This window comes from Oncorhynchus keta, chromosome 1, assembly GCF_023373465.1.
Source record: "Oncorhynchus keta strain PuntledgeMale-10-30-2019 chromosome 1, Oket_V2, whole genome shotgun sequence".
Classification (NCBI taxonomy): domain Eukaryota; kingdom Metazoa; phylum Chordata; class Actinopteri; order Salmoniformes; family Salmonidae; genus Oncorhynchus; species Oncorhynchus keta.
The window spans coordinates 30,409,263-30,430,561 of NC_068421.1; the positions used below are offsets into that span (position 1 = coordinate 30,409,263).

A 21,299-nucleotide genomic window follows, 5' to 3' on the forward strand; every position below is an offset into this window, starting at 1 on the left:
GTGTAGGCGAGAGAGACGTGTGTGTGTGTGTGTGTGTGTGTGAGAGACGTGTGTGTGTGTGTGCGAGAGAGTGTGTGTGTGTGTGTGTGTGTGTGTGTGTGTGTGTGTGTGTGTGTAAGCGAGAGAGACTTGTGTGTGTGAGAGAGAGACGAGACTTGTGTGTGTGTAAGCGAGAGAGAGACTTGTGTGTGTGTAAGCGAGAGAGACTTGTGTGTGTGTGTAAGCGAGAGAGACTTGTGTGTGTGTGTAAGCGAGAGAGACTTGTGTGTGTGTGTAGAGAGAGACTTGTGTGTGTGTGTAGGCGAGAGACGTGTGTGTGTGTGTGTGAGAGAGACGTGTGTGTGTGTGTGTGTGTAAGCGAGAGAGACGTGTGTGTGTGTGTGTAAGCGAGAGAGACGTGTGTGTGTGTGTGTAAGCGAGAGAGACGTGTGTGTGTGTGTGTAAGCGAGAGAGACTGGTTGTGGGAGTGTGTCTGACTGAGGCTATGACCAGGAAGGGTTGAGTATATACCATCATGCCCCACTGTATGTACCCAAACAGGGCCTCTGGTGTATCAGACCAGTTAGCTCAACAAACAAACTGGAGGCGAGGTGACGACCACAGTAGTCCATGCTGAGTGTGATGTATTAGCAGTGTCTGGTGACCCCGGTCCTCAAAACACTACTTTGAAAACCAAAAACATTGGTCTTCAATCCACATCCATTTCAAGGAATGCAGGTCCATAGTTTAACCAGAACTTGCAACTCAGCCAGTGATTACATGTTAGCATCCCTGTCCACTCCTACAGTAAGTTGAAAAACCTGTCTGTAGGTAACTGTTCTGTGTTGGATTAAACAGTCAACCTGAAAATTATTGGACATCTGCGACTGACTTTCCACACTAAGGGGTTGGATCCTAACCTGTAAATACCCTTGAACTTTCCCACAAATCAAGCATTGGTGTAAATGTGGATATGTCAGGATTATTCAGTGAGATCAATCCATTAATCAATCAAATTGATTTATAAAGCCCTTTTTACATCAGCAGATGTCACAAAGTGCTGTACAGAAACCCAGCCTAAAACACCAAACAGCAAGTAATGCAGATGTAGGAGCATTTGACCCTGAAGTTATTGGGGGATTTTATGTATGTAGTTTCCTCAGACAGACCCTCCGGTATCCCCTCTCTCTCCTTCCCTGTATCCGTAGCCACATCCTCAGTCTGCTCTGCACTCTGCCTGGAGTTTATTCCCAGCTCCTGATGGCATTTCCTGAAGTCTATTGTACTGGGACAAGCTTGATCCCTGATCCCAGAGCTTTTTTCTCTCTCTCTCTCTCTCTCTCTCTCTCTCTCTCTCTCTCTCTCTCTCTCTGATAAGCACTGTGTATGCAGCTAAGCAGCTTGATTTCCTACAGGACATCTCTCTGCATGTCTGTACCTGTGAGTTTGGGGTGTGTGCACGTTCTCGCTCATGATAGACTAGGTAAGCGGTGCAGAAGATTCCTGGAGCGGCTCACTGTCCCTATCAGAGACTGAAGCACTGTGTGTGTGTGAGCTTTGGCAGTCTGCTGTATGGTAAGTACTAACTAGCCTGTTGTCTGTGTTCTGTTGGCAAGGGAGAGGGATGCTAGGCTACATTGGAGAAGGGGCTGGGTGCTGCTGCTATTTAACCTGCTTTTTATTTTAGAGGGCATGAGACAACGCTAGCTCTGACCTATCAGCTGGGAAGATGCCTGTGTCTGGCTAGACATCTGTTTAACTGCTGTCTGTGATTCCTTCAGCCTGACTATCAGTAGGGAACAGGACCATGCTGAAGTGTGGAGAACAACATGACACGGGCAGCCATGTATGGTTCTGACGGGTCAGTCTGTGTGTTGTGGGTACTTGTTTTAAGAAGTAGGCTACCCCCTTGCTGCAACTAAGGTCAAAGGGACGTTGTTAGTTTGCGCCTGATTGTTTTATGGGGGTCTGATGGCTGTTGGTAAGGTGCTTGGAGGTTAAGGGTTGGGTGAGGAGAATAGATTATGACCCTTTTAGTGCAGGAGTTGGTAAATTGGTACTCTTGAGGATGTGTGCGTGGGGGAATTTTACGTAAATTCATGACCACTACATTGGTGCCACTACATTGGTGATACCAAGCCTTCAAGTGTCATCTATACATGCCATATAAAGCCTGTATCAGTTGTAGATTGTTTCAAGTGTAAGGTGTTTCTCTGCTAGAGTGTGTTGGTTGGCATGCATTCTTTGCATATTTTTTTCCAACTGGCTTTTTGTGTATTTAGTCTCTGTTAGAGGAGTAGTCTATAGATCTGTGTTTATTGTTTACTGCTGCTCTTATGGGCTGATGAGGAGAACTGGATGGAAGGAGAGATTAGGAGAGGAAGTGGACAATTAGCCTTGGTCCATATTAAAGACCCGGCCAGGCCAAAGATACCCCACCCGCCTACCGTGGGTAACAGTTGCCCAGAAGTAGCACAAAAGTAGTATGCCAAATTACAATTAGCATTCTACGAATCTGCAAATTCAGGAATGTCTGAAGAATGCACATAGAAAACGAACCAGGCATGCAACCTCCTCTGGGTACAGGTCAGGATATTGCTTATCCAGTCACAACATATATGAGCATGACAACCTATTGACTGCTGGCTAGGGCCATAAGCTTGGGATAATGTTCCAGTTGGTTAGTCTCAGGTGAAGTCCAGACTCCAGATGTTATGAGTAAAGGCTTAGCAGGCCAATACCCTGATGTCTTCAGCATCTGACTTACAACTGAAATGTCACTGCTTTGTCTTAAGTCAAAGAGCCTGGAGTCTGTACTACGGGTCTGGAGTCTGTACTACGGGTCTGGAGTCTGTACTACGGGTCTGGAGTCTGTACTACGGGTCTGGAGTCTGTACTACGGGTCTGGAGTCTGTACTACGGGTCTGGAGTCTGTACTACGGGTCTGGGTCTGGAGTCTGGAGTCTGTACTACGGGTCTGGAGTCTGTACTACGGGTCTGGGGTCTGGAGTCTGTACTACGGGTCTGGAGTCTGTACTACGGGTCTGGAGTCTGTACTACGGGTCTGGGGTCTGTACTACGGGTCTGGGGTCTGTACTACGGGTCTGGGGTCTGTACACGGGTCTGGAGTCTGTACCACGGGTCTGGGGTCTGTACTACGGGTCTGGAGTCTGTACCACGGGTCTGGAGTCTGTACCACGGGTCTGGAGTCTGTACCACGGGTCTGGAGTCTGTACCACGGGTCTGGAGTCTGTACCACGGGTCTGGAGTCTGTGCCACGGGTCTGGAGTCTGTACTACGGGTCTGGAGTCTGTACTACGGGTCTGGAGTCTGTACTACGGGTCTGGGGTCTGTACTACGGGTCTGGGGTCTGTACTACGGGTCTGGAGTCTGTACTACGGGTCTGGAGTCTGTACTACGGGTCTGGAGTCTGTACTACGGGTCTGGAGTCTGTACTACGGGTCTGGAGTCTGTACTACGGGTCTGGAGTCTGTACTACGGGTCTGGAGTCTGTACTACGGGTCTGGAGTCTGTACTACGGGTCTGGGGTCTGTACTACGGGTCTGGAGTCTGTACTACGGGTCTGGAGTCTGTACTACGGGTCTGGGGTCTGTACTACGGGTCTGGGGTCTGTACTACGGGTCTGGAGTCTGTACTACGGGTCTGGAGTCTGTACTACGGGTCTGGGGTCTGTACTACGGGTCTGGGGTCTGTACTACGGGTCTGGGGTCTGTACTACGGGTCTGGAGTCTGTACTACGGGTCTGGGGTCTGTACTACGGGTCTGGGGTCTGTACTACGGGTCTGGAGTCTGTACTACGGGTCTGGGGTCTGTACTACGGGTCTGGAGTCTGTACTACGGGTCTGGAGTCTGTACTACGGGTCTGGAGTCTGTACTACGGGTCTGGAGTCTGTACTACGGGTCTGGAGTCTGTACTACGGGTCTGGAGTCTGTACTACGGGTCTGGAGTCTGTACCACGGGTCTGGAGTCTGTACCACGGGTCTGGAGTCTGTACTACGGGTCTGGAGTCTGTACCACGGGTCTGGAGTCTGTGCTACGGGTCTGGAGTCTGTACTACGGGTCTGGAGTCTGTACTACGGGTCTGGAGTCTGTACGGGTCGGGTCGGGGAGTCTGTACTACGGGTCTGGAGTCTGTCTGGAGTCTGTACGGGTCTGGAGTCTGTACCACGGGTCTGGGTCTGTACTACGGGTCTGGAGTCTGTACTACGGGTCTGGAGTCTGTACTACGGGTCTGGAGTCTGTACCACGGGTCTGAGTCTGTACTAAGACTCTGTGACTACATAAAGGTCAGGGTAGGATTGGACTAGAGGCCTGTTGCTTATTATGCTAACAGCTTCATAATGGCTGTCGCCAGGGGGTATATAGCTTGTGGTGTCTGACCTGTCAATCACACAAGTGTGCGTGCATGTGTGTACGTGTAATGTCTGACCTGTCAATCATAGACTCTAACAGCCTCATCACAGGCTGAGGAACTTCACTCATATCGTTATGGTCTCCCCGGTCGCCTGGGAGACGAACCATGAACGGGCTCAGTCGCTAGGCAGATGACCCAGGAGGGAGCTGGCTGGAGGGCAGAGGGGATGAGTGACCTGTTCAAAACAAGAAGTATTTTATACTTAACGTATCAGTTATTGGATCCAGATATGGATGAGTCCAATGTGTTAATGAGTCAATGACTGCGTGTTAAACTAATGCACTTAAATGGAGCAACTGAATATTGTATAATTATAAATCCGCTACATTATAAGCTGGTGTTAGCCTAGTCATCAATCTATTCAGCCCATTGAGAACATTCATTTAGCTGTTATGGATGAGCACATCATTATTACCACTTGTTTAGTATTTCTATGAAATGCTCTGAGCTAATGGCAGTGGGTGTGAGTCAGAGCTATTTAGGGAGAAGCTGTTATGGCGGTGTTTGGAGAGGCAGAAACTGAGCTTTTCATGTTCTCTTATCTCAGCATTTTGTTCAGCCCCGTTCTTATCTGGGGGAAGAGTGTCTGTCTGTGTCTGTCTGTGTCTGTCTGTGTCTGTCTGTGTCTGTCTGTGTCTGTCTGTGTCTGTCTGTGTCTGTCTGTGTCTGTCTGTGTCTGTCTGTGTGTGTCTGTCTGTGTCTGTGTCTGTCTGTGTCTGTCTGTGTCTGTCTGTCTGTGTCTGTCTGTGTCTGTGTGTCTGTCTGTCTGTGTCTGTGTGTGTCTGTGTTTGTGTCTGTCTGTGTCTGTTTGTGTCTGTGTTTGTGTCTGTCTGTGTCTGTTTGTGTCTGTGTTTGTGTCTGTCTGTGTCTGTGCGTTCAAGACTGTGCACATCTCTACTACTAGGCTGTAGTGTTTAGGTGTTGTCTTATGAACTGAGCAATGGCAAGAATCACTAACGCAAAAGCAAAATCGCTTTCATCTCCAAACCAAGTATTTCCTCACATTGGAACTTGCCCATATGTTCAAATATTGCTGTATTATTTAGGGTGACCTCTTCTACGATATGCTACTAAAAATATTGCAATATCTGAGGCAATCGTTTTGCGCCTTTAATGACTAAATCATTAGACTGTTATTTTTGTGATTATTTATGATGTTAGTCACATTTTAACTGAATAATCTTCTTATGGCGAAGAAATGTCTTAGTTAATTAATTTAGACTTAATTTTCAACATCTTGATACAGCCTGACTGATAAAACTGTTTTGATTTGTGAACTTCAAATAGATTATAGTCTTGCACATCAAGATAAATCGTCTTGCACTTCACAATATGTCACCAATGTTAAATATCACAATATTCAATTTAATCATATCGGCCCAACCCTAATATTATTACATTTCCTTTCATAACACAGGCTGTTACCATCATTGTCTATAGGAGGGCTGTTCAATTCCGGTCCTGAAGGGACAAAACACTTCTGATTTTTGTTTCTACCTGGTAGTTAATTGCACTCACCTGGTATCCCAGGTCTAAATTAGTCCCTTATTAGAAGGAGAAGATGAGAACGGGAAGTGTTTTGGCCCTCCAGAACCGACATTGAATAGCCCTGGTCTACAAATATGGGACCTGTTCCAAATTGTATCCATTAAGAACAAAGGATTTAGACCCTGGAGTAAAACTATCCCACAGATTCCATTCTAATATAAGAGTTTTCTTCCCGTCTCCTTGGAGTGTCCTTCTTAAAAGCTTTCCCTCCATTCTAGACCTGACTGCCTTGTAAAAATGGAAATGAGAGAGGGTAGTAGTCTATATAGTCAGTGTGGTGATTCACTGGAAGACGTGAAGAGACAGCAGAGACAGCACACTGGCCCATACAGACCGACTATGTCAAGAGACAAGGTGTGGCTCTGAATCCTAAACACTTTGTAGGTGCAGCGGTAAGACGCAACCATTCTTATCGGTGCCCCTGTTCCTTTTGGAGAACCAGAACTCGTATCACGTTTTAATAACTCTTTGAATCAAAGTGAAACGGGAGGTCCTACAGTACCTGCATTTGTCCAATAACAACACTGTTTTAACTATTTCTAAAAGGTGAGAGCCAATAAACTGGTAGCAAGTGGTAATAAGCACTTCACAGTGTTGTAATAAGCCCTCCCCCCTCTGGGCCTTCAGCAGACTGATCTGGGCTCATCTCTCAGGTCTCTCTTGTGACATAATTGGATAACCGGGAAGAGAACTAGATTCAGAAAAGAGAAAAACAAGTGCAGACTCCCTCTCCAGTATTCTATCATAACTAGGCTACTGTAGGTCTATCTACAGCGGTCCGTCTTTCCATGCAGCTGTGTAATACGCCAGGATGACTGGTACTTTGTAGCGTTGCATTGCTGCAGAAATGGATACTGGTCCTGTAAATCATTTTTTAATAAGAGTGCTTTAGTAGCTGTTGGGGGACCCACGAATATGACAACGTATTCAGGGAGAGATGTGGTCAGACAGAAAAACCAGCATGCAGGGTCACCAGGTGCAACCTTCGCTTATGACAGTTATTCATCTCATAAGTATTTAATGTCATCCATTAAGGAATGATCTAACCTTTTTAGGAACTAATATACATCACCTTCACTCCATGTGGAAAACCACAGGTTTGGTTTTCAATTTAGCCAAAAGAAAAGTTACCATCTAGTGTTACTATAGTTTTGTTAAAGTTACAGATGTCGAGATACCTGTTGTTCTTCACTTCCTTTAGACAAGACCCTCCTCTACTGAGCAAGACAGGAAGTTCAGTCCAGACGCTGACATCACTCCCTCCCTTATTAAATCTGCTCACCACACAATGTCAACACTGTGTCCAACGGCAACCATCAGTCCTAATTTACTCCTGGCCCCTCTTTAAAGTCAACATTTTGATAAGGCCTGTTTTTGGTGCTTGAGATCACACAAGGTGGTATTATATTCATGTAATGAGGACGACAGACAGGCTGGAATACACTGTAACCGTTTAGTAATAGTCCACAGTTTCACACACTGACCTCACTCTCAAAGGGCAAAACTCTGTTCACAGCCCGGCTACTAACCAGATGTTCATACATTGTTTTGTCTGTCTTGGTTATTTGCAGATTCAGGTGTCTGTTGTCTGGCTGCATATTTTCTCTTCCTCCACTGTTTGGGTACTAACCGACCCTCGCTAGTCTAGATAAACATTAACATCACTGTTTGGGTACTAACTGACCCTCGCTAGTCTAGATAAACATCAACATCACTGTTTGGGTACTAACAGACCCTAGCTAGTCTAGATAAACATCAACATCACTGTTTGGGTACTAACAGACCCTAGCTAGTCTAGATAAATATCAACATCACTGTTTGGGTACTAACAGACCCTAGCTAGTCTAGATAAACATCAACATCACTGTTTGGGTACTAACAGACCCTAGCTAGTCTAGATAAACATCAACATCACTGTTTGGGTACTAACAGACCCTAGCTAGTCTAGATAAATATCAACATCACTGTTTGGGTACTAACAGACCCTAGCTAGTCTAGATAAACATCAACATCACTGTTTGGTACTAACAGACCCTAGCTAGTCTAGATAAACATCAACATCACTGTTTGGGTACTAACAGACCCTAGCTAGTCTAGATAAACATTAACATCACTGTTTGGGTACTAACAGACCCTAGCTAGTCTAGATAAACATTAACATCACTGTTTGGTACTAACAGACCCTAGCTAGTCTAGATAAACATCAACATCACTGTTTGGGTACTAACAGACCCTAGCTAGTCTAGATAAATATCAACATCACTGTTTGGGTACTAACAGACCCTAGCTAGTCTAGATAAACATCAACATCACTGTTTGGGTACTAACAGACCCTAGCTAGTCTAGATAAACATCAACATCACTGTTTGGGTACTAACAGACCCTAGCTAGTCTAGATAAATATCAACATCACTGTTTGGGTACTAACAGACCCTAGCTAGTCTAGATAAACATCAACATCACTGTTTGGGTACTAACAGACCCTAGCTAGTCTAGATAAATATCAACATCACTGTTTGGGTACTAACAGACCCTAGCTAGTCTAGATAAACATCAACATCACTGTTTGGGTACTAACAGACCCTAGCTAGTCTAGATAAATATCAACATCACTGTTTGGGATAACAGACCCTAGCTAGTCTAGATAAACATCAACATCACTGTTTGGGTACTAACAGACCCTAGCTAGTCTAGATAAATATCAACATCACTGTTTGGGTACTAACAGACCCTAGCTAGTCTAGATAAACATCAACATCACTGTTTGGGTACTAACAGACCCTAGCTAGTCTAGATAAACATCAACATCACTGTTTGGGTACTAACAGACCCTAGCTAGTCTAGATAAACATTAACATCACTGTTTGGGTACTAACAGACCCTAGCTAGTCTAGATAAACATCAACATCACTGTTTGGGTACTAACAGACCCTAGCTAGTCTAGATAAACATCAACATCACTGTTTGGGTACTAACAGACCCTAGCTAGTCTAGATAAATATCAACATCACTGTTTGGGTACTAACAGACCCTAGCTAGTCTAGATAAACATCAACATCACTGTTTGGGTACTAACAGACCCTAGCTAGTCTAGATAAATATCAACATCACTGTTTGGGTACTAACAGACCCTAGCTAGTCTAGATAAATATCAACATCACTGTTTGGGTACTAACAGACCCTAGCTAGTCTAGATAAACATCAACATCACTGTTTGGGTACTAACAGACCCTAGCTAGTCTAGATAAACATCAACATCACTGTTTGGGTACTAACAGACCCTAGCTAGTCTAGATAAACATCAACATCACTGTTTGGGTACTAACAGACCCTAGCTAGTCTAGATAAACATCAACATCACTGTTTGGGTACTAACGACCCTCGCTAGTCTAGATAAACATCAACATCACTGTTTGGGTACTAACAGACCCTAGATAGTCTAGATAAACATCAACATCACTGTTTGGTACTAACAGACCCTAGCTAGTCTAGATAAACATCAACATCACTGTTTGGTACTAACAGACCCTAGCTAGTCTAGATAAACATCAACATCACTGTTTGGTACTAACAGACCCTAGCTAGTCTAGATAAACATCAACATCACTGTTTGGTACTAACAGACCCTAGCTAGTCTAGATAAATATCAACATCACTGTTTGGGTACTAACAGACCCTAGCTAGTCTAGATAAACATCAACATCACTGTTTGGGTACTAACAGACCCTAGCTAGTCTAGATAAATATCAACATCACTGTTTGGGTACTAACAGATCCTAGCTAGTCTAGATAAACATTAACAATACCTTCCCATGCAGGTTTACAACAAAATGCTTTGTTCTCTGTCTGGAATTTAAAGTAATTATTCAGCTGCAGTTTGAGCTTTACGGTGATCTGGGGGTCATTGAAAAGCAATAATAATCTCTGGTTTCCTCAGCTTTGGGTAAATGGGTGAGAGTAGAGTGAATGGTAAAGCTCTAGTCTGACAGAAGGCCCCAGGTCTCTGGTTTCCTCAGCTTTGGGTAAATGGGTGAGAGTAGAGTGAATGGTAAAGCTCTAGTCTGACAGAAGGCCCCAGGTCTCTGGTTTCCTCAGCTTTGGGTAAATGGGTGAGAGTAGAGTGAATGGTAAAGCACTAGTCTGACAGAAGGCCCCAGGTCTCTGTCAAAGGTGTAGGGACGGGGATAATTCAGGGCTATTTATTTATAGCTAAATGGAAATGCAGACCTTTGTTCAGCTTGGCTTCTGTAACTGGAACACAGAACAGTATAAACAGTAACAAAAATATATATTTATACCCCCCACCCACATTTTTTTTGTTTTAAATAAGACCATAACAAATACGGTTCAAATGGCCAACTATAATCAACCTATTATAAAGGTGTGTGTGTCGTTCTCTGGTGCTTCCGTAGTAGCCCTCTCTCTAGAGACGTCAGCAAAATAAAGCAGCTAAAACAGCCCCTACAGCCTTTTGAGTTGCTGGAAAACAGTTATACCGTGTAGAGGTATCACTTGCAGAGGTATCACTTGCAGAGGTATCACTTGCAGAGGTATCACTTGCAGAGGTATCACTTGCAGAGGTATCACTTGCAGAGGTATCACTTGCAGAGGTACCACTTGCAGAGGTACCACTTGCAGAGGTACCACTTGCAGAGGTACCACTTGGATCTGTGCTTGTCCACCATGACTTCTGGTTGGAGAGGGATGGAGTGCGAGAGAGAGCCCATTTTGGACAGAGGAGGTATGGATGGATGACTGGGGCCACACTGGCCAACCCTGCACAGGAGTGCCATCGAATTCTACACTCACTGCAGAGACTGGGTAGGCACACTGGTTGTAGTGCAGTGGTTTGTTACCTAGTGGGAGCTATCCAGAAACTTGTATCCATCTAAAGGCCATTGCTTTAATAGAGAACTATCCAACTGAGCATTAGAGGGGGAAAACACATCTAAAGACATGGGATCATGTGCCATTGGCACTCAGTGTTTCTTCTGGAATATATACGGAGGGTCATACCTAAGTAATTGATAATAGGAGTTCTCCTTCTATCTCTCTCTCCCTCTCTCTTCCCTTCCCTCCCTCTATTCATCTCTGATGGCCTCTTTCATTTCCTCAGCCCTCTGACGGAACACCTCCTCGCCACGACCTCACGAGCCGATTGTTTCTCCACACCGGCTTGTCGAGGATAAAACAGAACAGAGGGTGGAGGAATGCTGCTTGTGCAGCCTGGTTCCAACAGAAACGTTTAGCTGGGTCAGATAAAGGACCTTAATTGAATGGAGGAGGAAGTGCAGGTTCAGCACTAAGGACTTCTCCTCATGTGGGGGCCAGGGCTGCTAGGGGCTGCTGTGGGCTGCTGTGGGCTGCTGTGAACTGATGTTCTTGTTCATGCAGAGGCGGTCGATAACTGGTGATGTGGAAGTTCAGTGAGAGCTGTTAGATTCTTGAATTCTTCTTGTGAACAATGTGTTTTTTAATGATTTTAGTTGATCTGAGAATGCTGATAAGGCATTTTGGTCTCTATTGTGAAAACTCTGTTCTCTGAATATTTTACATGTCCTGAATTAACCTCAGTGGAGAATCGCAGTGCTTTTGAGCCAATTCGGCATTGCCTTCCCTGGCTTCATAAGAGCCAGGTTGTATTGTCTGCTGCCCTACCCCTAGAGAGAGACCCTGTCTCACACACATCACATGACTGAACCATACTTTGGGTGCTAGTTGTCCTTGTCTACAGGGCAGTAGCATTTCTGTGTGTGTTCAGTTAGATCGCTGTGTGCATTACAATTACTGTCCCACTAGTGTGATGCAATGCTCTGCTATCTATAATAGCCATTGGCATTTATGTCATTGGCATCAGGTTTTATTTTATGACGTGGGGTTGTTGTCATTTTCGGGTGTGTGTACGTGTGTTTGACAAGCTGTTTCATGTGGAGGGCACTAGATGGCGCCACCTTCTCTCTGCCCGCTCACTCTGGTGTCAGTGTTGTACCCAGGGGAGTCTGAGGACCAAGTGTCTACAGTGCTACGTGCCTCAGACACAGGAGCACAATTTGAGCAACCATGTGTTTTCCTGTCTCACTTGTTTTCCATTTGATGAAGGTCTGTTGACCAAAGGTTTACACAGTAAATTACTCATAATTTGTATCTGATCTAAGTGCATCTGATTTACATCTGACTTTTTCCCTAATGTTCCAATTATGAAAGAAGACTGTTCTTGTCACAGATGCAGAGGCCATTTTGGGGAGTTCCAATAACATGTATCCTGTCTGTCAGTGAATAGTAGTTTCATCATCAGGTATGCCATTCTGGCCCCGTGCCAGATGACCCTACAATGTAAACTGGGAGGAGCCAGGCATTTTAATTATGTTTGGGAATATGTTCTGGTGGAGTCTCCAAAGACAGCTGTTTATTATGGTGTTATCTAGTCTGTCTGAGCTGTGTGTGTGTGTGTGTGTGTGTGTGTGTGTGTGTGTGTGTGTGTGTGTGTGTCATCCCATCTCTTGGGGCATGCTTTCAGCTCCTTCAGACAATCCTGATTATCAGTCCCTGATGAGAGAGTTTGAGAGGACCAGGGCCCATATTTACAAAGTGTCTTAGAGTATGAGTGCTATTCTAGGATCAGTTCAGCCTGTTAAATCATAATGAATAAGAGGGCAGACCTGGATCAGCACTCTTAAGACGCTTTGTGAATACAGGACCTGGACTCCTTTCAACAGACTTTCAATACTACAGGAAGTAGTATTGACACCACAGGAAAGTGGGCATGGCACTCCAGTTTGCGTGGAAATGGGAATGCCCCCCTCTCACCCTCCAGCCGGCCCTGCACATTTCTCACAGCTTTACAGGATCTTAGTGTGTTTTTACCATACTGTATGGTCTGTATAAGAGGATACTGTCTACTGCTTACAGTATTCATTGCACTGTCTATATGTTGGCCGCTGACAGTGATGATCCTGTAGGTTGGGATCTGGATCTGGTAGTGGTCCACAGTATTCCAGACAGCCTCTCCTCCCAGAGGCTGACTGAATTCCTCTCACAGCAAATCTGTCAAAGGAAGATTAATGTGTGTGGTCTGAAGCCCAGTGCTCTCTTTCTCTCTTGTAGTCCTAGATTATCTGAATTGTCTGTCTGTCTGCCTGTCTCAGATGATCTGAAACCCAGAGGAGTTGTGCTTCTTAATCTACATATTGAGAACAATGACTCTGGTTAAGCCTATGAGTCTGACTGAATGCTGCTGAACTGAGAGAATCATGTTCCTGCTTCAGTTCTGGACTGCCTTTATTAAGGCATTACAAAAGACTGAGATAATGTATGCGGCTCAGTCTTTCTGCTGTGCCCAGTCATTTGACTTTTAAACCTTGCTGTAAAATGGGAGGGAATAGCGTAATCGCAAAAAGCGAATTCCCTAAGAATGAGTAATGCATAATACTAGACAGATTATGGTAAATCTTTTATATTATGGCCTAGTACGGTGACTGACTAAAGTGTGTGTCTGTGCGCGCTCGTTGTATCCACATTGCGTACATTGAAAAGTATTTGAGGCTGTGCATCCCTTTAGTGCCCTGTCCCCACAGATGCATGTGACATGTATGTACACACACACACACACACTGGAAAGACTTTCCTTCCCCACTGCAGTACCACTCTTGCCCTGGTACTGCCAGCTGAGATGCTAGGAGGGTTGGATGGGGGCAGTGAGCGGTGCTAGTCTGGGGCGCCTGCAGCCTGTATGAGGACTAAGTGATGAGCTGTGCTTAAATTAAACTCCTTCCTGACTGTTTGACCATTAGTGACACAAACGTGTGTGTGTGTGTGTGTGTGTGTGTGTGTGTGTGTGTGTGTGTGTGTGTGTGTGTGTGTGTGTGTGTGTGTGTCTGCACATGCACAACATCTGTGTGTGCATTGTGGAGCAAAGCTGTGGCTGTGCAGAATGAGGACAGTAGGGGCTTGTTTAAAAGGCGACAGGGCAGATGTTGTAAAGCTTCCAACAGTGCAGCATCTCTCCTGAAGGAAGGAGTGACAGGACAGCGCTACTGCTGCATCTAATATACATGGGCTGCACACATTGGTCAGAACTGAGAAAGGGGTGGGATTATTCAAATATACACCACACAGAGTGGTTGACAATGAGCCAATGGGCATGCAAAACAGAGCCCTGAAGTCTGTAGCAAGGGGTCTGGTTATGTAGATTTGATATCAATTGATTGGATGAGGGTAGGAGAAATGGGTGTGTTTATGTACTGAGGTGTATTCTGTGAGAGGTGAAGTGACAGTAGGACTGAGGAGCTTTTCAAGGCCTGTTTACCGTCTCCTCTGATCTGTCTCTTTTGATTTGGGTTCTGTCTTCTATTGGGGGCTTTTATTTTCATGTCATTGGGGTCCCAAAGGAGAAAATGGCAGCAAACTCTGAAACAAACAGCGACTCTGAGGTATGTGTGTGTGTGTGTGTGTGTGTGTGTGTGTGTGTGTGTGTGTGTGTGTGTGTGTGTGTGTGTGTTTGTTTGGTCTGTAGTGTTTACTACTCCACTATAGTGGTAATGAAACTATTTGTCTTTGTTAGCATTGCCAGCTTCTCCCCTGAGCATATGCTTGAGGTTTACCACTATATCACACAGTCTGCAACACAACACTACAAGTTGCCTTCAGTCAGTTTGGTATAAATATCAGCCGGTGTGTGTGTTCTGTGTGAGCATAATTCTGCATTAGGCTTGACATTCTTCCTCTCAACAAAGATTTATACTGTGAAGTGCTTAGTATGATGTGCATGACTTCCCATGACTCTAAACACATGTTGGTTGTTGTTGCTTTGTGTTCTGGCACCACTACAGCTGGGTGCTGGTTGCCTGTTGTGAGAGGGGAGGCACCAGTCTTTCATAGGGATGTTAAGATGTCTATATTGATTAATGTAACAACAGCTGATTGCACTGTGTGTGTGTATTGGTTTTGGAGTGTTAGCCTACCTGCTGCTGCGACAGTGCAGATGTTATTGACTGGGACTCTCTTCCTGTCTGATGGTGTCAGTTTAATGGCCTTTTGCTCAAGTCTTAGAGCACCAGTCTACTGTAGATGTGCTGTAATATATATGGGTACTTACAGAGTTGGGGAGTAACTGATTATATGTAATCTGATTACAAAAAAATGAATGGTTACGTTACCAGCAAAAATATTGTAATCACATTACAGATACTACAGATGCCGCCTTGGCTCTTTAAAAAAATATACATTGACACAACACATTCAGTTCAACATTTTCAAAAAAGGCGCAAGTTTAAGTTTGTTCCACAAGTCAGATACCACTATGATGACACGCCAAATGCATTTGATGGATCGTTTTGTCTTCTAATGCCTCCTTAAGGGAAAAGTGATCCAAAAGAAATCAGATTACATTACTGATTGCCATTTTGGACAGGTAACGAACAACTGTAACGGGTTACATTTAGAAAGTATGTAAGATGAGCACCTGACTTCCCTTGGGCTGTTCTGACAGAGCTGTGTGTGTCTGTATTGCCCACCCATCTCACTCTCCATTCTGTCTCTTTTAATAGCCCAGTCTCACACAAACACACAGAGCCCTCTGTACTGATCTAAACAACCACAGCATACACACAGAGCCCTCTATACTGATCTAAACAACCACAGCATACACACAGAGCCCTCTGTACTGATCTAAACAACCACAGCATACACACAGAGCCCTCTGTACTGATCTAAACAACCACAGCATACACACAGAGCCCTCTGTACTGATCTAAACAACCACAGCATACACACAGAGCCCTCTGTACTGATCTAAACAACCACAGCATACACACAGAGCCCTCTGTACTGATCTAAACAACCACAGCATACACACAGAGCCCTCTGTACTGATCTAAACAACCACAGCATACACACAGAGCCCTCTGTACTGATCTAAACAACCACAGCATACACACAGAGCCCTCTGTACTGATCTAAACAACCACAGCATACACACAGAGCCCTCTGTACTGATCTAAACAACCACAGCATACACACAGAGCCCTCTGTACTGATCTAAACAACCACAGCATACACACAGAGCCCTCTGTACTGATCTAAACAACCACAGCATACACACAGAGCCCTCTGTACTGATCGAAACAACCACAGCATACACACAGAGCCCTCTGTACTGATCGAAACAACCACAGCATACACACAGAGCCCTCTGTACTGATCTAAACAACCACAGCATACACACAGAGCCCTCTGTACTGATCTAAACAACCACAGCATACACACAGAGCAGAGCACACATGTTCACTACATCACCACCTGCACCTGGGTAAGCCACAAGGGTGAACCTCACTGGAGTTGTTGTTGAGTTGAATTGAGTTTATTTTATTTTTACAGGGACAGTGAACATTAATCAAAGTTTCAGTAAAAGTGTCGGTTTTAGCCAGCCGGCTAATTTTCAACCGCAGTCCCTGGGCAGGTTATTAAAAACAATTATAATATAGACAACAGCAACATAGGAAAAGCAAGATGTAGCATACAGACAGAGCAACATAGAACAAAAAGCAACAAGACTAAATTAATAAAATCAACAGTGTTTCCACACCTCACAAGCTACAGACAACATGGAAAGCGACAACACACAGCTAGGGACCATGTTCACAAATCTGATTGACCTTTAGCCATGTCTTCAAGCATTTTGTGAAAGTGTGATATGTGGTGCAGTTATGTGTGTTCTACTCAAGCATTAAACCAAACACTCCACAATGTGCAGACATTTTCAAGGGAGTTCGCTCATAAATGAGATCGAGGTAGTAGCCTAAGTTCCAAAATGAGTGTTTTTATAGGTGATTTCCACAGAACTGGAATTAATTATATTTGGACGTTCTGAGTCTACTGTATGTATGAATGTGTCACACCAGACTGGCAGGACTTTGGTGGCCAATGGGGCATCTCCCATCTAGTCTGCAGAACGTCCCGTAAAATACAGGTTCCAACGCCCCTGTGAAATACAAACTATCATTTCACTTAAGATGCTGTAAAATAAAGCATTTCCTCCAGGACGGGGAAATGAACATATTCTGAAGTAAATGCATAGTCTGACTATACTCACGCTTAAGTCATTTTCACATCCGGACATTGAACGATAGCACCATAATTACTCTACTGTAGTTTTAGTAGATAGAAATAAGTGTGCTGACTTTTGAATTGCCTGCAGTAGAAATGTGCTTTCATCGCTTGAGGTCAATAACAACATGCTGTACAGTTTCTTTATGGCTCGCTGTGGCTTGTGACTGCATTTCCCATGTCTACACGCACACATGCAGGTTGGCGTTTTTTGTCATTAATCTTGTTCTGGAGGCAGCTCTGCAGAGTGGTCACTAGCTGACACAGCCACAAAGTCATCAAATCGGATTTGAACCCTAACCTTAAACACACTGCTAACCCTAACCTTTTAATTTGTACAATATAGCACATTTTAACTTTGCAGCTAAGTGGAAATTGCTCACTTCTGCCTCCAGGAAAAGACTCATGGCAATAATCGTCATCCTGCCATACACACACTCCATGTCCTATGGAAAGCACTAAGCTGCCTGGTCCTCTGAATGCAACAGTAGTGGCAGTTAAACCCTCTACCTCACTCCAACAGTAACAAAACAGGGTATTGTTGCCAACCACAACTACTGTTATGTTGAATTTGGTTTCATATCCTTTCATTGTTTCTCTGAGACTGTATTATATAGTCTAACCATCAACCTTTTACTCTGTCAATCTGGAAAAAACTTTTCCCCTTTTGTTCCCACATCCCACCATTTCTTCCCCTTTTTTTGGACTTAGTTGATGGCAATGTTGACAATGGTCCCTTTGAGGGCAGACAGTAAGTTGAAGTCTCCTCCTAAAGGTTAACATTAGCTTCTTCAATAAGCATGTGAAGTAACCCACAACATGCCATTTCTGAAGTCCTTATAAGAACCCATTAAAGATGATTGAATACCTTCCACTAAAGTGGGTGTCGACTGAATGCGTTGTGTGCACCGCTACGGACCAGAGTGAAATAGTTAAATTGTGGCTTCACTATGGCATGTTGTTACCCCTAATGACCTGAACTAAAGGCAGCAGCTGTTTTACCTGGGGTCCAGTAACATTAAGGCAGTTTTATATACAATTTAAAATATTACATGACATTACTTAACACTTTTCACAACACATTAAGTGCGTTCCCGCAGGCCACGACTCTGCTACCACATATCTACAATACATAATTCAGTGTGCTTGTCTTATCATGTATATGTGTAAGCATGTGTCTGTTCCTCTGTATGTGTCTCTTCACAGTCCCAGCTGTTCCATAAGGTGTATTTATCGGGGGGGTGGGGGTTTATCTGATACTACTGCTTGCATCAGTTACCCGATGTGGAATAGAGTTTCATATAGCCATGGCACTACGTAGTACTGTGCTCCTCCCAATAGTCTGTTTTTGACTTTGGTGGCATGTCTTGTGGGGTATGCATGGGTGTTCGAGCTGTGTGCTAGTAGTTCAGACAAACAGCTCAGTGCGTTCACCTTGTCAACACTTTTTATAAAAACAAGTAGTGATGAAGTCGATGTACTTTGAGCCAGGAGAGTTTTGCATGCATATTATTGTTATCTCTAAATGTACATTTAAGAGCAAGCCTGTGCTGCCTTGTTCTGAGCCAACATTTCAGAAGTCCCTCTTTGTGGCACCTGACCACACAACTGAACAGTAGTCCAGGTTCAACAAAACTAGGGCCTGTAGGACCTAGAGCACTGGTTGCATCACTGCCTGGTACGGCAACTGCTTGGCCTCTGACCTCAAGGCACTACAAAGGGTAGTGCGTACGGCCCAGTACATCATCACTGGGGCTAAGCTGCCTACCATCCAGGACCTCTACACCAGGCGGTGTCAGAGGAAGGCCCTAAAAATTGTCAAAGACCCCAGCCACCCCAGTCATAGACTGTTCTCTCGAATACCACATGGCAAGCGGGACCGGAGTGCCAAGTCTAGGACCAAAAGGCTTCTCAACAGTTTTTACCCCCAAGCCATAAGACTCCTGAACAGGTAATCAAATGGCTACCCGGACTATTTGCATTGTGTGCCCCCCCATAGTCACTTTAACTGTACATACTACCTCAATTGGGCTGACCAACCAGTGCCCCCGCACAGTGGCTAACCGGGCTATCTGCATTGTGTCCCACTCGCCAACCCCTCTTTTACGTTACTACTACTCTCTGTTATTCATATATGCATAGTCACTTTAACCATATCTACATGTACATAATACCTCAATCTGCCCGACTAACCGGTGTCTGTATGTAGCCTCGTTACTTTTATAGCCTCACTACTGTATATAGCCTCACTACTGTATATAGCCTCACTACTGTGTATAGCCTCACTACTGTGTATAGCCTCACTACTGTGTATAGCCTCACTACTGTGTATAGCCTCACTACTGTGTATAGCCTCACTACTGTGTATAGCCTCACTACTGTGTATAGCCTCACTACTGTGTATAGCCTCACTACTGTATATAGCCTCACTACTGTGTTTTATTTATTTAGCCTCACTACTGTATTGCCTCACTACTGTATATAGCCTCACTACTGTATTAGCCTCACTACTGTGTATAGCCTCACTACTGTGTATAGCCTCACTACTGTATATAGCCTCACTACTGTGTATATAGCCTCACTACTGTATATAGCCTCACTACTTTGTATAGCCTCACTACTGTGTATAGCCTCACTACTGTTAAGCCTCACTACTGTGCAGAGCCTCACTACTGTTATAGCCTCACTACTGTGTATAGCCTCACTACTGTGTATAGCCTCACTACTGTTTAGCCTCACTACTGTATATAGCCTCACTACTGTATACAGCCTCAGCTCCTAGTACTCCACATGATTTATATAGCATTCACTACTGTATACAGCCTCACTACTGTGTATAGCCTCTCTACTGTGTATAGCCTCTCTACTGTGTATAGCCTCACTACTGTGTATAGCCTCACTACTGTATATAGCCTCATTACTGTATATAGCCTCACTACTGTATATAGCCTGTCTTTTTACTGTTGTTTTTATTTCTTTACCTACCTATTGTTCACCTAATACCTTGTTTTGCACTGTTGGTTAGAGCCTGTAAGTAAGCATTTCACTGTAAGGTCTACTACACCTGTTGTATTCGGTGCACATGACCAATAAACTTTGATTTGATCTGTCTTGTTGATGGTGTTAAGAAGGCAGAGCAGCGCTTTATTATGGACATACTTCTCCCCATCTTAGTTACTGTTGTATCAACATGTTTTGATCATGACAGTTTACAATCCAGGGTTACTCCAAGCAGTTTAGTCAGCTCCACATGATTTATTACAGCATTTAGTTGAGGTTTAGTGAATGATTAGTCCTGTGGAAATTTTTACCCATGACATTTTTCTTCAGAGCAGAGAAAGCTTTTTGTTGTTGGACTGACTGCTCTGTAAAATCTGTGGAATTAAACTTTTAAGATGAGATCAAAAACGTTCATAAAATATCATCAACAGCTGACAGTGCATGTATTCAATTTCTGACTGCAGCTTATGAATGTTCCACAAGATCTGCAGAAGTATTTTCCAGTTAAGTGCCTTGGTTATTTCTCAAGGGGCTGGCCACCGCAGCAGTATGCCACCTTGGACTTGAACCAGCAACTTTCTGGTTTCATGTGGTTGGTATGCACTAACTGCGTATGAGACCACCAGGTTAATCTTACTGGAGGTGTCACTGTATTGGTTTCGTGTGGTTGGTATGCACTAACTGCGTATGAGACCACCAGGTTAATCTTACTGGAGGTGTCACTGTATTGGTTTCATGTGGTTGGTATGCACTAACTGCGTATGAGACCACCAGGTTAATCTTACTGGAGGTGTCACTGTATTGGTTTCATGTGGTTGGTATGCACTAACTGCGTATGAGACCACCAGGTTAATCTTACTGGAGGTGTCACTGTATTGGTTTCATGTGGTTGGTATGCACTAACTGCGTATGAGACCACCAGGTTAATCTTACTGGAGGTGTCACTGTATTGGTTTCATGTGGTTGGTATGCACTAACTGCGTATGAGACCACCAGGTTAATCTTACTGGAGGTGTCACTGTATTGGTTTCGTGTGGTTGGTATGCACTAACTGCGTATGAGACCACCAGGTTAATCTTACTGGAGGTGTCACTGTATTGGTTTCATGTGGTTGGTATGCACTAACTGCGTATGAGACCACCAGGTTAATCTTACTGGAGGTGTCACTGTATTGGTTTCATGTGGTTGGTATGCACTAACTGCATATGAGACCACCAGGTTAATCTTACTGGA

General features: G+C 44.3%; 1 protein-coding gene across 2 annotated transcripts in view; it reads left to right on the forward strand.

Annotated features, from left to right (window-relative positions):
- The window catches only part of LOC118371141 (septin-4), an 85,130-nt gene that overhangs the window by 43,704 nt on the left and 20,127 nt on the right, over positions 1-21,299 (forward strand). Inside the window, exon 1 of one of the 2 annotated variants that reach the window (XM_052521284.1) lies at positions 14,241-14,392. The exons of the other annotated variant lie outside the window; for it this stretch is intronic. Within the exon in view, the coding sequence (XP_052377244.1) occupies positions 14,357-14,392 (36 nt within the window). The 5' untranslated portion in view covers positions 14,241-14,356. Of the gene's footprint in view, positions 1-14,240; positions 14,393-21,299 lie in introns of those variants that run through there. 2 annotated transcript variants of the gene reach the window in all.